Consider the following 21,548-nt stretch of genomic DNA (forward strand, 5'->3'; position numbering starts at 1 on the left):
TTAAACAGTTCTAAAAGAAAGACTAAAGCTTTTGGCTTTAGGCCAACCTAAAACAATCAACATCGCCATCCCCATAGTATGTATGTACCGATGCATGTTATAGTTTAAGAGAGAGAGAGAGTGTTTGGTGATAAAGAAGTATGTGTGATCGAGAAGGAAGTAGCTCATAACTGCTCTGAGATAATCTCCTTATGTGATCGTGAACGAGAGATGATAGATGCGCTTTGATGGCAATTAGGATTCTTAAAATCCTTTTTCTATGAACAGAAATATTGCTGTAATTTCTCGTGTATGTCTGAAGTAACAATGAGAAGCATTCAAAATAAAATTAACCAGATTCTATGTATTTAATCTATTCAACTGAAGTTTAGGAAATTTCTAGACAGAATTTGCAACCTTCTAAATGTTCTTAAGAGTCAGATTGCAAATAATTGTGGTATACACTAACCAGCGTATTCCACCTCTCATACCTTTTTCTATGAAATAATATTGGTTAATATCAGACATTAATACTAATTGATTTCAGTTATTTTAAGCATTGCATCCCATGATAAACCAGGTGTAAAATAATGACAACGGTCGAACTCATAATATTGAATAAAATTTTTTCTAAATTTTTCAAATGCATCTGTTAATAACAAAACACCTGATGATACAAGTTATGATATTCCCCCATAGATATTAAATGAAACGTTTTCCATACATTTTGAGCGTGTTCATACACTGCGTACTCGAGAAAAGGAAGTTTTAGATAAAATCAAAAGAAAAATTCCCAGAATATGTAACACTTTTTGACTATACACTTCTTTTCAATGTTAATAATAGGATTAGATGAAAGAATTTAACTGAAGAACAGGAGATTTTTATATATGATTTATGTTCAGAAAATGTTTATAATAATGCTTTTGACAAAAGTGCTTCAGATGGTGAAACATATTTAACTCCAATATATGCAGATAATAATCAATATGATGATTCTGAAATTGAAAATTTTGATGTTACTATACAACAGTGCTTTTCAACCCCTGGGTCGCGACCCAAAAGTGGGTCGCCATTTGGTTGGTTTGGGTCGCCAATTAAACTAGTCCACAAAACCGTTCAATAACTGAGTACCTTACTCTATTCATTGCATATTGACTGTTTGCTGATGTCATACTGCATTGTTGCGGAAACACAGGTGAAGCATGGTGATGATTATTTGCTGTGAAACTTTAGATTAGCTACTTTTGAGTCAAGGCTAAATATTTGCAAATACTCAATTTTTGGGTAAAAAAATTGGGTCGCCTCAGCATCGCTATTAATTTACATTTAATATTTGGGTCGCCGCAAAAAAAGGTTAAGAAGCACTGCTATACAATGTCATTTTCAAGAATTTGATTATGAAAGATTTATTCTTTTTAACCAATCTAAAATATTTTTTCCAGGTTCTTGCGAAATGTATGAAAAATACATTGGTGATGATGATGAAGTAAAAATATATTTTGAACCTAGACATAAATTATATATTTTAGAAACACATGATAATATTATTGACCATGTGATCAAAGGTCTACTCTATATCAACGAATAATTAATCACGATTTTGTTAATTTTGATAGTGATGTTGATTTTGGTCAGAAAGTTTAGAACCATAATTTCTTAATTAACTGTTAGAAATTTATTGACCTCAAAATTCTAAACTATCCTAGTTCTTAAAGTTTAAAAATTATTATTGAAGATATTCCTAACATTTTTTATCGTAACGTCATATGACCCCTAAAGTCATGTGATTCTCTTTTTGCTCATACAGCAGACCTAATGAACTCGTTTGACCATATAAGTCATGTGACCAAACTGTCCTGGTACCCCCGTTTCACATACTACTCCTGTCTTCTTGTAATTAATAGCAATTTAAATCAAAGCTTTATTTTCAACATCGAAACTATGCAAAAACTCACAGTTTTGATACAAATACGAAGATGGTATCGCTTTTCTAGCAACGTGTGGCTCACATACACACTAAGCTTTCAACCTTATATTGAGTAAAAACAGTAGATAAAAACAAAAAACATTTAAAAAAATACGGGTAACATTTAAAGATTTGTTATCATACTTATTCCACCAGTGCGTAAGTCGATGCGAGCTTTAGTACCAGCCTCAGCTGTTCCTGGCAGTGTATAACAGTTGCTCTGTTGGCTATCATATGGTTTTCTTTCGGAAACAAATTCTGCCGAAACAATACTATCTCGGGTGTCAAGCTGCTCACGATCGTGAGCAAGAATCTCTTTCGAGTCGACTTTTGTTTCCTTGGCACTGCAGGATGGTAGGGCATACTTTGGATCAACACTAGACAAGCTTGTTACACTTTTAGAAGCGCTGACCCTACCGCTTTGCGTTGTGTCTATTAAATTCTGGTTTGAATCGTTAAGCTCTGTGGTATTGCAGCAATGGTGAAGATTCTGATTTGATTGTACGGCATTCTTCACTAAGGCGTCATCAATGTGAGAACTTGGCGTTGTAGAATTGATAAATTCCACTTCTAGATCATTTTCCGACTCACAGTCCGACTCGTGATTTCGATGTTTTGTTGAGAATTGTGACGAATTTCTATACGAACGTTTAACAGTAGAACGTTCCATTTCACCTGGACTGATAGTTTTTTCTTGTTGGTCCAAATCAGAATGAACACATGAGCGTGCTGCAGAAACGGAGGGATGGTGACGCAGCAAGCAATCATTGTCATTATGAGGAAGTCTTCTTTGGATTTGTGCGAGTTGCTGCGAGTCAGTGTCATACCCTTGGTCGGTAGACAAAGGATCTGAGCTGCGACCATTTCGACTCGAAAAACGAGAGCAATCATATTGAGTAGATTCAACAAAACCCGAGGAAGGACCTGCAAGAGGCATACCGCAGCATCGAAACTGATACGATTGGTTGCTTCGTGCAGTGCCAGAGTTAAGTGAACGAGGCAGATTTGCAGGGTGTTTTTCACTCAGCTCACTAGCTTCGTGTATACTGTCAACATGTTCGATGCAAACAGTGTGTGGTTCAACATCTTCATAACAATGACGATATACCATCGCAGATGGGTATGCCTGCAACATCAAACGCAAAGGACTCACATTAATAGCAAACAGTGACCTTAAAAATTAATACTTATTCAAATAACAGCCTTAAAAATGGACAGAAGTCTTACTGTTCACCTGCGTACATAAGCACTCATTATTTGACGATTCCGTGATGTTATCAAAAGGACCCAAAGTTTCATAATGATGAGGGTTGGTACTATGAGAACTTCGAAGGGTATTTTCGGATGAGTTAAGCTTCCAACACTTTGTCTTTGAAATATGGCGATTAAGAACATCTTCGTGAAGGTGATCATAACGTGTTGAATTTGAAATGGTGCAATTACAAACAGAGTTAGGTTTTTCATAGTGATGTTGTCCAGCACTGTTACATGTAGAACATCCAGTCAGCCTTGCATTACTTAAGGTGGAGGAGTTGGTTCCATGTCCAGGACACTGACTGGACGTGTGTACATATTTGTTCCAACTCGAATAAGGTTGTTGTAAAAGATGAACCGGGCAGGGAAGCTTTGGATCTACGTACATCCCATGATGGGCGAATTAATTAACCCCATCGGTAAGTAAGTATAAACCATGTGGCATAGATGTACTTACTTGTATTATCTCCTGAACATAAAGATGCAGTACAGGAAGCTGGGTCTTGGCTACCTCTGGTGTCAGAAAGCATATAATGAGATGATGTAGCAGCAATTGACGTAGAAGTCAGTGGAGCATCTTCAACATCCTCTATTGCAAGTACAGGTTTCACTCGAGAGGATCTATGAGCAGTGGAAACGGGCAGCAAAGTAGTCAATGATTCCAAATGGCCTTTAAAAAAGTGATACAACTATTCAGAAATCCAGAAAGTACCACTTGATACGTTATTAAGAAAGATCTGTATACTGTACCTAATGTAACAATTAATAGCACTTACGGTGAAAAGCAAGTCAAACAATTTAACTTGCAAATACTGGTCAAAAGTAATACAATATTGTTTTAGTCGTTCATGTAAAAATGCAACCGACTAGAATAAAAATTAACTACTTCATTTGCTGATACAATATAAATCTCCATGTGGTGCAATATAGCTTTGAAGTAAAACAGATATTCCAGGGAGGTTTCAACGTTTTGGATCCCGCGTATACTATTAGAGTATGCAACTCCATATATTGTGCCTTTATCTAGACCAGAACCAAAATTACCAGCATAATGGTAGTTGGAAAAAATTGTTCCATCGCTTCTAGTATTCCCTGGGACAAGCCGAACTCGCGAGTTTATGGAATTGTGTGCTTGTTGCACTGCAGCAGCACTGCTGTTCCGTTTAAAATGATGTTTGAAGCAGACCAGGCCTGAGCGCACCTAAAATATGCAACAAATTATTAATTCATATCAGGAAATATATCTTAGATCCTTTCTGTAATTTTTGATAGCGATAAGCCATAGCCTACCACAACCCAACCGTGCTGATGAAAGTTTCAATTTGTTTGTAGCTGTGTCCAAATAAAACTTTCGTTTAATAAATAACAGTAGGAAATCCTCTGCTAGATCGCAAAGAAAATGTATTTGCTTTTAAGTTATGTAACATAAAAATTCATCGACAGGAAGCAGAATGTGTTACCACAAATGTCTTAACCGTTCCAATTGACAAAACCTGTGCATATAGTAAGTACAATATGTAACCTAAACATAACTTTCGGGTAATAGTTATTTTGTTGTCGAACGTTTCATGACGCCTTTACTCGTTTTATCCTGCAGTAAATCTGCATCGGTTTTTGTCTGTAGCGACATCCTTTTAAGTAAACATCAGTTCACAAATCAATCACTTGCTCTTTGTATCACTGTCGAAGTATGGTATTGCTCAAAATATAATTACATTTATTTTGACAATTTGTGTGATTTGTATTCGAGGATGACTTAAAATTACACAACTTTAGCGTCAGTTTTATAGTGTGAAACTATCGCTGAAATCATTCAATGTTTTAATCAATGTTTAATCGTAATGAGTTTAATAACCAACTCAACGGCACACATTTTGACAAAAGCAGACTCGCGATGAGATTCGCAATTATAATCTTTCCCTCGTATTCAATGACGTATTTAAGGGCAACTAAATTTATCTTACAATCGAGGCAATACAGTATCGTAAAGTTTTCCTCAATATACGTTATTTCTTGAATAACGGTGCTAATATACAAAACAACGCACACAAACGTTAATTTCTTTGCCTGTGGTAATTATCTCAATTAAGCAATGGAATAATGTAATGTATTTGAAATGTGTTTAATAACACTCCTAATGGCAGAGCACTCTTTGCACCAGAGACCGTAAACCATGTTTCTTACGTTAAAGTTTTGTAATTATAACGGAGGAAACCTTGCGGCCTGTTGTGAGATTCGAAAAAAATGTTATCTTCAACATGCAAAATGTTGGGCAGGGCGGATATACTGTACATCATGTAGCCAAAACAATCATTTACCTCGGGTGGAAATACGCAATAAAACAAGAAGCAAGTTATTCCATGCACAGCACATAGAACTGCAAAGAACCAAACAGTGAGATGAGACTGATATCCACTTAACCACATGAAACCGCAACTCCACATAGCACATAACAAAAACATCAGCAGACAAGTTCGTGCCACATTAGTTCTGAAACAAAATGTAAAATATTCTATGCTGAATCCCTGTTTAAATTGTATTCCACTTTCGTTTGATTTCTCATGGTCTGTAAGCAGTAATCGGTGGTTAAATGCAGATTTTGTTTTAGGCAAACCATACAAACCTGATGATGCCTATTTGATCACTTTCTGTGTGTCTGGTAGTATGTCGATGGAGTTTACATAAGACCAACGTTAGAAACACCACACACAAGCAAATCGCCAAACAAGCGGGTGCAATGAAGCTCCAAATAAATTTTCCATCAGTTTTTAACCAGCACCTACAAAAAAATGGATTGTGATCAAATACTACGGGTTGGATTGATAGTGAAACATTTATGACCTGAAAGCATCGAACTCGCAATTACACCAACCGTGCTGCACCGCCGTTCCAATGCTAATAACGCTAATAACAGTTAAAATAACGTTTGCTCTGCTGGTGAACAATTCCGAATTCCGTGCAAGACCATAAAAACATATCCGTCGGATTCCATTTACACAGGCAGCCACGGTAACGGTGGCTCGTGCGGTGTTGCGCAGACTTTTCCCAGTCCGAGGATAAATATTCCCATACCAACCAGCAACACGAGCACGAAAGTATTATCAATCGGCATAAAGAGTAACGTGGAGGCCTACTCACACAGAACTATTGTTGTAACCGAAGTAATCCACTGCCGTGCTTATTATGACGACCACAAAAGGCAATCCATATCCCAGAACATAATACCATTTCCATCGGTTATTACGTTCTTGTGGATCAGCAAACACTACAAGATGGTGATACGATTCAAGCGAAGACCATGTAAAGGTACCAAGTACACCATAGTGCAGTACCGCAGCCACAGTTCTGCACAGCTAGAATTAAATATATATGCAAGTTGGAACGTTTTCGTATGGATTAAATAACTTTATCTATAAAGCTCAAGCCTTTTTGCATTTTTATAACTTCTTACCATTGGGTTTTCGGTTTGATGAATTCCAATCAGAAACACAATCTCGGATAGAATGAGCGACAGAGCAATGTTCTTATGTATAGTGTTTAAATCTAGTGCATTGCTGAAAAATATAATCGAAACTAAAAGTGAGGGGCAAGTCCAAAAAACAAATTGGCCTTAAATGAAAGAGTGATTGTAAGTAAATATATTGGTGAAAGAATTGGTACTAATATGTAATGGTTAAGCAGTTTTTGAAATAAGCTGCAAAGAAAGAAAATTCATCGTTTACTTATGACTCTGATGGTGGTTCGTATTACGTCACAATAAAAGAAACAATACGGATAACTCAGGTATTTGGATGAAGTATGACTAGACTAGAATGTTTCCTGTGACAGATAAGTAAAGAGTAATAGGTATAAATAAGCGTACTTTAGGACATAACAGTAACATTTTGCGTTAAATACGTTAAACTAGCTTAACGTAGGTGCATTTGTAGTGATAAATGTAAATGCTAACGTATAGTGCAATTTAGTCTTGGCTGTTGATTCTATTACTAGCTAAGCCCGGTGCCTGTTGTAAAAAAGAATGCTTTACAAGTTTAAGTACTATCATCCGCGACATTCCTATGCTGAAAATACACATTACCTGCTATTAATCACCTAAACCTTCCTACAGAGATATATTCCATCAAAAACGTGTTAGTTAGCAGACCATACCCAATACACTCACCGGATAATATTGTTATTAGCATTGTGACTTCATAATGACATCCTATTAGTCCTTACAGGTGGCTAAATTTGCAATACAATTTTGGCAATAACTGCTTAACGGCCTTAACCACTACATATTAGTAAAAACCTTTTCACCAGTATGTATACTGTCAACTATTCTTATTTAAAGACAACTTGTTTTTGGACTTGCTCCTCACTTTTAGTGATAAATTGTTGTTTGAAAGCTGAAGTTTACGTTATGTCAAAAGCGTTACCTGTACCACAGAAGAAGCACAAAAGCAACCATCAAAGCAAGGGTAGATATGACCATGCCGCCTCGTGCAACATTCACTTTGGTGAATGCATTTGAACGGTTATTTGATGAATCTTGACCGGACTCTAGTGTACCCAATAGAGGAAAAGGATTGTTTGACGAAAGCACGACAAAGTTAGTTAGGTGATCGCAACTGCACGTGCTGTGTGTTGAATTTCCAAAAATACGTTTACATCCCGACCTCCACCATTTGCCATCGGTTTCACTATATGAAAAATTGAACTAAAGTTACTATCGTTTCCTAAACTTTGTTTAAGACATTGCTGAACTAGTGACGCATCACTACCAGCGTTTTTCTTCACGAAGAAAGAAACTGAAAAAAATTGTGTACACAAGGAATTGCGTTAGATGTCAATTTATCATAGTTTAATACTTCGAAGTGCAAATGCTAGTCGCTTCTTACCCAGTTATCTCATTCCAGAAAGCGCAGACGTGATTTCGGTAACTGTTGCTGATATGTCGCACATAAAGTAGAACAGGTTGCTTCAAATGAACTGAGTGTGACCGAGATTTGATTTGACCGACCGTTTTACCCAAATTTTTTACCATTAGCGATACCACATCGGAATTGACAGGATAATCAGCGGAACCGATACCAAATTTGTCTTCAATATAATTCCCTAAATTTCTGAAGGACATTTGAATAATAGCTATCCTCTCTTCATCTTCTGCGCTTAGCGCTTCTGCCACTGACTGAAAGTCAATAATGGCGCTGGCACTTTCGCCAGCATCCAATCTTATCGGCGAAGGAGAAACATTGGTTGAGGTGGTTTTTTTGTCAACCAGTTTAGACAGGACACGAATGTTCAAAGTAGCGAACTCTTCCGACCATGTCAGGTCGTTTCCATTAGGGGAGGGAAGTGGCGATGTTGTAGGATGTACGTCAACTAAACCGACACTTTCATCATGCACCATATCTTTTGCTAAAAGAACTGCGGAATCTTCTACGACAGAAGTAAAGTCTATGGCAGTTTCCCGCTGAAATGTATATTAGCATTATGACAACAATGATAGAAGATTACCTTACCTACCCGAACAGCAAGAAAATAGCTACATAGCAAGTAAGAAAATGGTCACCTGAATGCTCTTAGCAAGCCCATTCCACAAGTCAGCGTAATCATTGCTAAGGAGCTCGTTTGCGCATTTTAAAACAGAATGAACTGTTAGTGTAGAGAGCAATCCTGTAATTTCACAAACTCGAAATCAAATTTCTAAATACCTATAACAAAGACTTAGCCTCAAAGTTTCGGAACTCAAGTTTAAACGTGGTTCTTTCATTGGTAATTGATTTCACCATGATTGCGTTACGCGTTTACTTTTAAATTAAACTTACGTCGAAGCAGCCTGACTACAACTGTAACATCCCAGCTTGTAACAGCATTCTCCTTGTTTCTCAATTTGACCAATAATTGTTCACATACCAGAGAGGGCGTCTTAACAGCAACGTTTAACTGCAATAAAAGCAAAATATTAGATTGGAATTTGATTGCAAGGGATTAGATTAACCAGAAATTGTATTCTGACACATATTCACCTCTTCTTCTAGATCTCTAAGCCATCTAGAAACACATAACGTTAAATCCGGTTCAGGAGTTGACCAACTTGGATGAGTTTCGTTGCCACCACACATCCAAATCGCCTGCCGTACAGAACCACCGTGACCTGGAATATGGATCAGTAACTTTAACCTAGTGGGTAACAGTCCTTCAAAGCGATGTACAACAACCCAAAACAAAGCAAATTAAAATTTTAATTAAATTTGCATTTACCTGGACAACGGAGTTTGGCCATCTGCCCATATGTCTTACTGGGCCATTGTAATCCAAGTGCTGTTTTGCCAACGCAATAAACTGGGAAGTGTGAGGATGGTGAACCTTGAGTTACTATCAAAATACGTTACACAATAAACCACCTATAGTATCAATTAATTATCAAAAACACCTTTTTTCTGCGACCAGTAAGTCAGAGTTCTGTAATTACCAAGTAGGGGTTTGGTAGTTGTAGTACTTGACACTACAGGGGTAGAAGAACTTGTTATCTCAGCTTGATATGAAGACGTTGCTATGTTGGTAGTCGTAGTTGTTGGAAAATTTGCGGTTTCGGTATCAATAGCAAAGTTAATTTTGTAAGACATAGCTATCTGGTCGTCCCAGGCATATAAAGTTTGATCTCGTCGATTATACTGGATAGACGATGCAGTTTCAGTTAATCCTGGTATATCGATCCTTATCTGTAAAAATTACAATATCTGCATATAATGACATCATGACTGCGTACGACGCCAACCCGATAACAAGACAGACCTTTCTAGACAATTTTGAAGTAGTGTTGAACATGTATTCAATTTGAAGAGATTCAAAGCTAACAACATACAGAACCCCGCAAACCATGAAGGCATTCAAGGCCGAAAGTTTTTCATATTCAGTTTTCCATGTGTCGATTATTCGTAACGATTTCGGGTTCATTCTATTACGTAAAACAGTAATGGGTTAAAACAATTGGCTATGACTACATTTAAGTTTCACAGCAGAACATTAAAAACCTGCTGATAACTATGTTGCCTTTATTTTCTTCAGTTGCATAAATCGCCCACAGCCCATGTTCGTCGATAGCCAGGTCAATGTCAGTAGCCATTGACACAGCGTATGGAGACGTCCCATGATAATTTGCGTTAGGTAAATCTTCTTGTTTTTCGACCTTTCCAGTGCCAAGGTCAAAGCGAACAACAGTACGTGTACTTTCCTGTAAATCATTTTCAGTGAGTTTTCTCGATTTCATGTTACAAGGTGTTTCTAAATTTGCATGTAATCAAATCCTCTTTTTGATACTTTGGCAGCTATGCAGCAAGAGTTACAGTATGTTATTAAAGATTTAGTGAATGTGAACTTTTGTGGGCATTATTACACCAGAATTTATCTCAGAAGGATACAAATTACAAAATTTACGGTACGTAAACTTAGTAGGAATTCAAACATGCTTATCACCTTGTTATAGTAAATACTATTTTCATAAATGACAAAACCAGTTCCATCAACACGATGAGGAAGATGATGAAAATCATCCACTATGTTCCTCTTCAATGTTTGTTCCGAATTATACTCACTAAGCTGTGAAGTTTCGTATTTCGACCAACCCATATAATAAATTCTAAAAGTGTGATGTAAAAACGGTGTGAAGCAATGCAAGTATAATTTCCCACGTTTAAACAATGTTTCAAATTATCGGTTTAGCTATCACTACTTTTTACTGACTTGGAGGACTGTTGGAAAGGGTCTCTCACCCAAGCAGCATTTTCAGCCAGGTTTGTTTCAAATCTTTTCGGAGAACAGACACTTTCAAAGGTTCCTGGGCAGACAACAACTGCAAAATGTAGCATTACTTGTAAGAAACATGAACTTGAGGTAAGGCCAGGAGAACAGACTTTTCTGTATCCTTTGTATGGTGTGACACCATTTGAATAAAGCGATGGGTTAACTACTTATAGGTATTGTATTGTAAACAGCCTTCTAACGTAATTCAACAGGAAGACAACATTTACATAAACTTTTCTCAAACGACACCATAAACATTTCCATGCAGCCAATGATAACTCTGATATCTTAGTTTTCAAATATACCTAGAAAAAGAATAAATTGAAGTGAGGGGCAAGTCCAAAAACAAGTTGGCCTTAAATCAAAGAGTAGTTGTCATTAAACATACTGGAAAAAAGGTTTGTACTAATATGTAGCAGTTAAGCATTTATTGCCGTAAATAAGTGACAAAACCACGCAAATTCGTCGTTTAATTATCGCGGCTCTTATTATGTCATAAGAAAAAAACCATGGGGATGAGTCAGGTATTTGGATCAAGTGTGAATAAAATATTTCGTGTGGCCGACAAGTGAATAGTATATAATAGATGTAATTAAAGCATACTGAAGTGCATAACCGAAACATTTTCTGTTAAATAAGCCTAAACTAGCTTACTGTTGGTGTATTTGGACCGGTTAATGTAAATCTCAACCTACAGAACAGTGCAGTCTTGGCTACTGGATCCAGCCTGATACGGTACCGCTATACCGGTAACTGCGGTAAAAGCAAGACTGCTTGACCGATTTATGTACTGTCATCTATGACATTTTTATGATGAAAATAACCTACCTATAGTAAGGAGACGCATTCCTTCCAAAACGCTTTAGCTAGCTTAGCACTACTGCCATATCTAATACAAACCCTAATCACGAAGAACATCGTGACGTCATAATTTGGTCATACCAGGAGACCAAATTAGCAATATAATTTTGGCAAGATCTGCTTAGTCATTAGTCATTACATATTATTAAAAACAGTGTGACACAGTGGTCACGCAGCCCATCAAGACAGGCGGTGGAGTTAGGACAGAGATCGGGAACCTATGGTTCGCAAGCCAGATGCGGCTCTTCTGATGACGGCATCTGGCATTTCTTAGTACGATTGTTAGGAATAAAACTTTTTCTGTAATTTTCCATAACGTAACAATCAATCAGTAAATTCAGACATTTACCCTTGTCTAAAATTGTTAGTTTTGCTTAAAAATGCACACGTTTAGTTGCATTAAGTGCTGAAAAATATTATATGGCTCTCACGGAAATACAATTAAAAATATGTAGCTTTCATGGCTCCTTTAGCCGAAAAGGTACCCGGCCCCATGGTTAGGAGAAGGGAGATGCAAAACGTCGATTATTATTTAGGGTTTAATTGAAGTTAGATTTATGGTTGGCTTATTGTATTATTGCACATTTTCTGTTGATTCCTTTATTGCTACTTGGGTTTTTTATCCTTATTTTCTTTTAAGGGCAAACTTGAACGCAGATTCACACAAGTAAAATCAGATTATGAAAGTGCGTCCGTCAATTAAGTTCTTTTACTAACGGATAATTATAATTTTCACGTCTTACAACAGTTTTCATTTTGCCCGACACGCATCGACATTGTCCATGACAAAAAGCTTACTTAGACACAAAAAATATTTCTCGGAGATGAAGAAAAGGTGCCTAAGTAACCGAACTTTTGAATTACAAAAGGCTGAATTAAACAAACTTTAGCAATCTACAAGGTAAGTAAAGCCAAATTAGGCCAGTGCGGCTGCATTGGTTTCTTCCATTTTCGAAGTGGCGTCGTTTCTTCCATTTTCAAAGGTGTTAGTATCATACAAAGTATGGTGGACAGAATATGGAATGTAATATTTTTAGGTATGGAACGGAAGATTTTGCAGGATTTGGTAAATTTTTACTCCATTCCATTGCATAGCATACCCTGCGTGTGTGTTGTAAAAATCTCCGCCGCTCAAAATGGCTGTGTCTGCTTACACGAACTTTGTTCATAGATGTCATGAAAGAATTTAAGTCATCCAAGTAGGTAGAACGGCGCCAAGCAGATGAACATTTACTAACACAAAACTAGCTAGGTAGTGAGAGTGACTGTTTCACCATAAGTAGGTCACGCAACCTATATTTAAAGATAGGCGGTGAGGGGAATTGGAATTGATTTGCTTTTCGCGTGAACGTTGCAATACAGTAGAAAACACTACAACATGCACAAAACAAATATGATGGTCACCATATTAAAGCACCGCTGCCTGTAATAACTAATAAATGGGGAGAAAAATTCACAACACAAATTCACAAAATCACAACACAGGCCTGTGTTTAAGAAACCATCCCTAAATGGGCAATTGGACACAAAGAAAATTTCACGGTTTCTGCCCACGCTTATCCACGTGAAATATTGCCTTGCGGTTGTACCAGACAAATGTTACTCATCCACACATTAAGTCGCTTAAGATCAACCATGTTTTAGTTGTTACAACGGTCTACTAGAGTCAAATTCCAATCAAAATTACGCATAATTGATTTTCAATCCAGTAGAAACGTATAAAAATAGCCATTCAACAATAAGTTCAGTGAACTAAAGGTGTTGCCACAATAATAATGGGAGCATGCGCGAAAGTGGGAAAAGATAAGGTCTGAAACGCAAAATGGCAGATCGTAATCTTGGCCCATACCGCCAAGTAGACTATTTAGACAAACCCAACGCGTTGGAACAGGACTTATGTTAAAGCTACAAGCCAAATCCAATGTAAACAATGAACAGACCTTTTAAGAACACCAATTTGTCCTACATCAAGATCTGTTGCTTGATGCTAATTTAACATAGACGCAGTGGCTGTTTTACAATTTCGCTCAGTACCGAAAATTTACTGCAAAGAATTAGAAACTTATGATAGAAACACAATACTTAACTATAGGAACATTATTCAATGAATTGGACCATAACAAACAATTTCAACAAAAAATGTATGATATTTAATCCGTATTTGTTAAAGTGAAGAGCAAGTCCAAAAATAAATTGACATAAAATCAAGCATAATTAGCAGAAGTAAAGTGAAGAAGGGAATTTTATTAATATATAGTGGCTAAGCATTAATTGACAAAATGTATCACCAATTTGACCTCTTATGTCCTGATGAAGTTGGTGACAATTTTTACGTAACAATGTAAAAACAACATGTTTGATGACTGAGGTTTGCATAAGGTTTGGTAGTTGTGGTAAGCTAATTAACGCGTTTTGGATGAAATACGTCTCTGTTTGTAGGTGATTGGTAACAGGAAATCGTAATTTTCAGTTTAGGTTCCAGAAGACAATACATGGACTGGACAAGCTTTATGGCAGAACCCCGTACCGGACTAGGCTAGTGCCAACAGCAAAAACTTGGTGAGCTGTAGGTTAGCATTTACACTCACCAACCGAGGTACACGAAAGTTAAGCTAGCTGAGGCTTATTTAACGCAAAATGTTCCGGTTATACACTTTCATTATACTTATTACTTGTCGGAACTTGACAGGAAACATTCTCTTCATACTTGATCCAAATACCTGAGTCGCATTGTTTTTATATGGTGACGAAAAAAGAGCCCTGATCGCCATTAAAATTAACAACGAATTTGCGCTTCTTTGCCATGTGTTTATGACAATAACGCCTTGAACATTTTGGTAAAAATACTTTCTCCAAACTAACAATTACTCCTTGATTTGAGGCCAACTTGCTTTTGGACTTGCCCCTCTCCAACTGTTTGTTGAGGGGCGCAGCCGCGCAAGTCTATCGCTCTTGTTAGGCTTTAATAGATGCATTGCAAACTACTATGAACTCACTGTGTGGAATGCATTTCCATTTGACAACTAAGTATTTGCTGGTATCAGGGCAGGGATCTGAAAATGTTGTTTGTCCGACCGTAAACGTGCATGTACTCTGGTTGTCACAGCTAAAATACAGGTGTACAAATGTAATGACATTTACAATTGTTGTCTAACAGTACGGGATACTGTACCATAAAATTTATTTCCGACTTGAGACATCATTCAACAATATTCCAAAAGTCTATTACCAAAACATACTTATCAGAAACAATCTTTTTGGCATTAGGGAGACTGCATTGTATATTTGTCAAGCGGTTACTTCTCGAAACACAAGTGCGATCGTCTTCTCTGCCATATGAAGCTACATCAACATTGATACGGTAATTTCCAAGACAGGTTAACGTGATTTCATCATGGTCACAAGCGGTTTCTTCGCGTAGTGTTTCATTCCCGCTTACACAAGGACCAAGAGAAACTGTAACGTTAAACTTAGGTCAGTAAAATAAAGGTTGCCACTGACTTAAATGCTATAACATAGTAATCTAAGCCTAACCTACGACCATACCAGGTTGAGTAGAATCGATCTCGGAAGTTAATCTAAACTTAACCTAAATCTACCTGCTAATGTAATTCTAAGTACAATAAAACCTTAAATGGTTAAAATTAACTTCTCCATGGCCTTTCTTCTAACCTAACGGCCTATCTTTAACAACAGTTTGCGTGACCTAGTTAAGGTGACATAGTTACTTCGTAAAATAAATCTCTTTTTTGACGAAATGCACTAACTATTGTCAAAGTTTAACTTTCACCCGTGTAAAGCCGGGCTACTCCAAAGTATGTCCGCATTTAGGCATGAATGTTCAGTTGATTGCTGATCACGATTTGTGCCATATTATTGAGTCGTCCTAAGTTTGCGACGGCGAAGTTTTTATCTTCGTTTAAGAGCATACCATAATACTGTTCGTAAAAAACAACAACGGCCAAGTCATATAAAAATCTTGGTAAAGCCTCACTTCAGATAAATAACGTAGAAGGTCAACAATTCAGCGCAGATTTAAGAGACACAGTAGCTTATAGAGTACAAACGTAGGTGAAACCGACGGCAAGATCTATTGCAGTTATTTAATCAGTTAAGAACGAAAACATCCCAATCTTAACGAGAGTAACATGTTTTATTTAGAATTGACATACATTACAGTTGCATTTTCGTTGCACTGCGTTTTAAACGGTAACTCATGCTGTTCTGTTACGCTAACAGAAACAATGGCTAATGTTAAGGGGAACACTGATATCAGTCAAGAGGTATAAGAATGAATAGCAGGGTTTTTTAAGTGATGCACTGCTCTATTATTGTGCTAACATTGTAAGGCTTTGCGATAATTTACATCATTTTTGACATCTTTAATGTGTGATTATAGGGACGAGAGTGACTATTTCACAGCAAGTAGAGAACACAGACCGTTGTAAAAGATAGGCGTTTAGGTCAGGAGAAGGGGTATGCAATAAGTTGATTTTAGCTATATAGGGTCTATTTCAGGTCAGATTTAGAAAGAAGATTTAGGTTTATGTTTAGGCTATGACATTTAACTTAGGTTAACAAGAAACTGTGAAAAATAGCTTAGAACGATTTTTTTCTATCAACTAATCAAACTAATCCTGATGACACCACTAACAATGATTTCACAAACATTATCAAATAAAATTTGGCAAACTTAATGTTAGAGTACCAGTGTATGAGATATGAATACGGTTATGATACACTACAAAACCATATAGAAATGAAATCATAAAATTAAATAAATCCCCACATTGAGTTGCAAATGCAAAATCACTTCAAAATATAGTTTAACAATACTACAGTACCAAAAAAATAAACAATAATCTTACCTAATAATATTACCAACAAGGCTGTGACTAAATTTCGATTGAACTTGTTTGGTTCGCTGATTAAATTTCTTTTTTGGCGTTTATTTGATGTATCCATACTTTCAAACGTGTAAAATCCAGTTTCCTTTATTATTTTATACTCTCGCATGAGTTGGAATAACGATTTGCAGCTGCTATCCTGCAGTAGGTCCTACAGCACTACTAATTTCTAAGTTTGCTTGCTGCTCCCTGTCATTAGGTTGGTTTTAACGCTTCGCACTGCTAAGCAGAAACACATTAAATTATTTTGTTTAACTATGCTTTCTAATACTCTTTTAAAACAAGTTTACACACCACACCTTCCCAAATACAGTTTGACTACAACACAGATCTAACTTAAAGACAAGTCTCCTTCTAATCTAAGCTGAATCTCGGCGACGCACACCATCGCCCGCCTGGAACGGTGCCTAGAGGCAGTTTGTCAGCCAAAATTGCCTTTTTCTTTCTAAGAAGGCCATTCAGTCTTGCGCATTTGACAGACATCAGAGGTATTTTGTATTTGTATTCCAACAGCGTAATGAACAGACTGACGCTGTTTGACCCTGATAACGAAATGCGCTACTTTCCTCTTTGTTTTCTTTTGATTAAGTCCAAAAATGTATCCTATAAAAAGCATGTCAAACCTATATTGCCAAACACCCTAAGCTATAGCACTGATGTTGAAGTTGTAGTATATATTTCGACAACATAGCTTAACATAAACACATGTGTTAATCAATAAAATTGCTCCGGCTAATAATTGAATAAGTGTTTTTCTCGAAATATTTACCACAATCATCTTAAATAATGTCTTAGAGATGTCAACGAATTCGTAGTGCCGATAAAACAACCGAAGTATTCAAGAATCGCAAATGTTTCACATTTTAAAGTTACGCAATCATGTTTGGAACATGAAATAAAACTTTACAGCGAACATTTTAGATTTACAGAAACTGATACTCAAGTTGTAACTTCTAAAAACTGTGAACGTAGAATTATTTACGATTGCAGAGGCAGGTCGTAAATGGGCCGTTAACCTTGCCACCATCGAGTTCGACAACACACAACACATTCATTGCCTTGGGCAGCATCTGCCTCGTGACTTAAAAATATTTCTGCTGTGTTGGTTTTACCTGATTTAACGCAGTAAAAATTAACTTAAAACTAATTCAATTAAATCGATTAAACGCTTACATTATAAATGATAAAATGTATTCAAACAAATCACGTGCCCGGAAGGATAACTAAAGCGTATGTTACAAGTTGTTATAATCACAATCTATTGCCATATCAATCATTATGTAGTACAAACCTATAGCTTTATGTACTTTATACACTATTTAATTAAAACTGTATAATGCTTGCTTACGAGTCTCACGCACAATGTTTTGCCATCAGGTTAATTACCTTATGCTGTTAAATAAAGATTAACTTTTAATGCCAGAATTTTAATACGGTCTGAAAATCAGCACCAAACGCATATCACTGTTCATGTCCGGCATGTAATTGCAAATAAAAAAGATTTATTGACAAAATATTGCAAAAGACATGGCTGTGTATTAGATAACCAACCTTTCTTCTTGCAGGCAATCAATTGTAACGACATTGCACTATTGCAGCCATAGAAGCGAAACAGTGCAGGCGCACTTAAATTGAGTTACACTTTGGTCCATTATTCGCATAAGGCGAACGTGGAATACATTAAAATATAACAGGAGTGACCGATTGAAAGCTAAAACGAGAACATTGTACACTTAATACTAGTACTACAGCGTGTCACTGTACATATGTTATGCTAACATTACTATAACTAAACAAATTGTGCTTGAATAACATAAGCCATGATAACATACTGATATACTGTATGACAGATCTTTTTTTCTGATATTTACACTGTACATAAAAATATTTTATCTCACTCATTTACTCAACGAAGTGCCACATAAATTACGTGATTCTAAACGAAAATCGATGCAATAATCACAGACTGGGAAAGGTGATAGTGATAATCTCAAATATCAGCAAACTTCATTTATCAGGTTCGGCTATCGTAATCCAACGATCACTTTTTAAATTTCTGTTATTCATGGAAGGTCAAATAAATCAAATACAGTATAATCGATGTGACAAAGACTAAATGGTAGCTTACTTGACATGTATGTTAATAGATGTACCGTAATAGGCTTTATAATATAAAGCCTATAATATAAATAAAGTTATATAATATAAAGTTTATATGGAGTGCTCGACAATTACCGCTTGTAGGTCATGCGGAAAATCATGTACTATAAGCCACACAGCAGTTTATTCGTAAAAACTCTGCACACCACAACGCTTTTCTATTCAACAACTTAAAGAGAATTTCTCCCCAAGCATGTCTGTGTTTGTAAGTCTCACAGTAGGCGAGACGCACACAAGGCGAAGTGATTCATGGCAGAGCAACGAATAGTTTCACCGTGTGTGTTTGTGGCAAAACATTGAGAGTCAAACACCCTAAAAACTGAGTAACTGCCGGTCGTAAAACTCGATTGTTTCGTTATCATGTACAGTAAGGCGCGTTTCACCAACCATTACTTGCCTAATGAAATTTATGCGCAGATATTTATAGGCCAAACCTCTTATAATACTGAATATTTAACAATCCATATCTATGAAATACACCTTCTTTACTTTGTATTAACCAAGAGCACTAAAATCTCATGCTTAACTAGGGGTGCTCCGCATAATTCATCATCTCTCTTCGTGACAAACGCGGAAACCAATCAGTCAGACATAGCCTACGTTGAAACTATCAGCTTTGCCCTAGTCACTAGGGCCTAGTGCCACCCCTGATTTCGAATGTGCAGTTCAGGACGTCCGCAATGAATACAGTTCGGATGACAACAACGAAAATCAGTAGAAACCTTTCAGAAAACAACCCAAACCTGTAGGCGAGTTAAACTTACGTAATTCTCTAGTATGGAACACGTATTCAAACATAAGCCAATACATCTGAGAGGTTTCACTGCAAACATACCGCCGGAGGAGTTAAAAACTATTTCTTAGTCAAGAAGTATGTCAGTTTCTACTCACAATTTCTGTTCAAGATATCTCAAAAAGCCTTAAAAAATGATAACAAAATGCACAAACAAAGTCGTTCAATAGCATCTGTTATGGGTATCTCAAAAATATGCTATTTTCTTTCTGCTTAATTCATAAACAATGTCGGTTTCAAGTTATTCTCATTTACGTCATTAGATTCAATTCAGGCGAAGTGGTCGTTGTAAGATACAGTAAAGTAAGGTTACCAGTTTGGTAATGTGCTTACGGCAGGTTTCCTCTATGTTTCGCACACACATACACACACACACACATGGCATCATCGTCGCTCTCACGTGGTGATATCAAAGACTTGAAAAATTCTACTCTTTAGAAATTTTAGTGGTTGTTGCATTTGTGTGAACGTTGAACAGATTAAAAAGGAGGCGGATCAAGGATCCTTGAAAACATGAAATAGTTCCTGCTTCGGTAAACGCGTGATCGTGCTTTACTTAACGTACTCAACAACGTAACAGTAACTTGGCCACAAGTGCTCTTAAACTAACGAGAACGAGTTCAACAATTACCTTGGCGATTTTAGACAAATTTGAATACTATTGGTGTTGTTGTAATCACGTTTACGTTAAAGTGTCTCATTCAATGAGATTTGACTAATATACGTATACAACTGCAAGAGATTTTATAATTATTTTAGTTTTTATATAAAAAAGTAGAATAATTTTATCTTTGGAAAAAGTTTTAAATGGCTTCGATAGTTTCATCTAAGCCCTAAGGAAAAGTTCTCGTACGTCGTTTCAATACTCAAATATAACACACGGCTTTCGAATTATTTAACCGATTTATCTTTAACTAAAGCGATAAGTGAATAAATGAAATCTGTATAAGGAATCTTAACATATAACAGGGATTTTTTTACAGGAGCAATATAATGTCATCACGTGAACACGTAATAGCGATATTAGCTCAATAAATGCGACGTAGCAAAGACTCTTTGCAGTTTAACGGACGAAGAGACGAAGTGTATGTGGAGTAATTCTAAAGAGCCTGGCCAGTGAAAATAAATAGCATTACATCATTCTAATGATGCTATTCTCATAAAGGGGCAAGAAATTTTCTAACGTAGGAAATATGCCATCTGGATGCTGGCGGTTCTTCTAATAACTAAAAAGTATGATTTTGATCTTGTTCCAATCCTTGATGCTCCTATTCCTGTATTTTTTGATTTTGTATTCCTGTGATGATCTTATGCGTGTGATGGAATTAATGTGCAGACCCGACTACAAACATTTTTCTTAAAACGTCAAAACGAGTAAAAACCTGGACCTTTTGCACACATTACAGTACTGTACAGTAGCTAGCCTGTTGAACAGCGAAAGGTGCTATAAATATCAAGGAAATCTGATTTACTTCAGCAAATTGTAATTAAAAATGGCTTGCAGGAGAACGTCTAAGTATATATAGACTGCCTCTGATAACGCATTGTTCATCTCGATGACGAATATGTGTGAAAAGCCGTAAGACCACAAAATGTTTGTTTAAGCCCCGGGATAAAGAATCCACTCAAGGTTGAGCCGATCAACGCATTTACTAATTCCACTTGTCATCACAAAAATTAGTCATACAGCTCTTATTGTACAAACAGTATTTGCTTGTATCTATCAAGCAATATATTAACGATAGCATCAAACAAGTAATTTGTTTGAAACATTAATTTAGTGAGGGCTGTGCTGATTTCGCTTCGATATGAGAAAACCATACACTAAACAGCAGCG

The 21,548-nt window shown here is 36.6% G+C and overlaps 1 protein-coding gene across 1 annotated transcript; it reads right to left on the reverse strand.

Moving 5' to 3' along the window:
* Window positions 1-1,889: 1,889 nt before the first annotated feature.
* LOC143459081 (adhesion G protein-coupled receptor L3-like) lies at window positions 1,890-20,319 on the reverse strand. Its single transcript, XM_076956048.1, has 22 exons — window positions 16,720-20,319; window positions 15,091-15,307; window positions 14,848-14,957; window positions 10,931-11,039; window positions 10,664-10,826; window positions 10,222-10,421; window positions 9,983-10,145; window positions 9,660-9,909; window positions 9,449-9,562; window positions 9,214-9,341; window positions 9,013-9,130; window positions 8,757-8,860; window positions 8,083-8,657; window positions 7,621-7,884; window positions 6,654-6,756; window positions 6,341-6,555; window positions 5,826-5,981; window positions 5,521-5,692; window positions 4,247-4,403; window positions 3,660-3,872; window positions 3,183-3,580; window positions 1,890-3,074 (listed from the first exon to the last, which is right to left on the reverse strand). The coding sequence occupies exons 1-22, from the start codon at window positions 16,865-16,867 to the stop codon at window positions 2,073-2,075; spliced, it is 5,079 nt and encodes a 1,692-aa protein (XP_076812163.1). The 5' UTR covers window positions 16,868-20,319; the 3' UTR covers window positions 1,890-2,072.
* Window positions 20,320-21,548: the final 1,229 nt, after the last annotated feature.

This window comes from Clavelina lepadiformis, chromosome 5 (genome assembly GCF_947623445.1).
Source record: "Clavelina lepadiformis chromosome 5, kaClaLepa1.1, whole genome shotgun sequence".
Taxonomy (NCBI): domain Eukaryota; kingdom Metazoa; phylum Chordata; class Ascidiacea; order Aplousobranchia; family Clavelinidae; genus Clavelina; species Clavelina lepadiformis.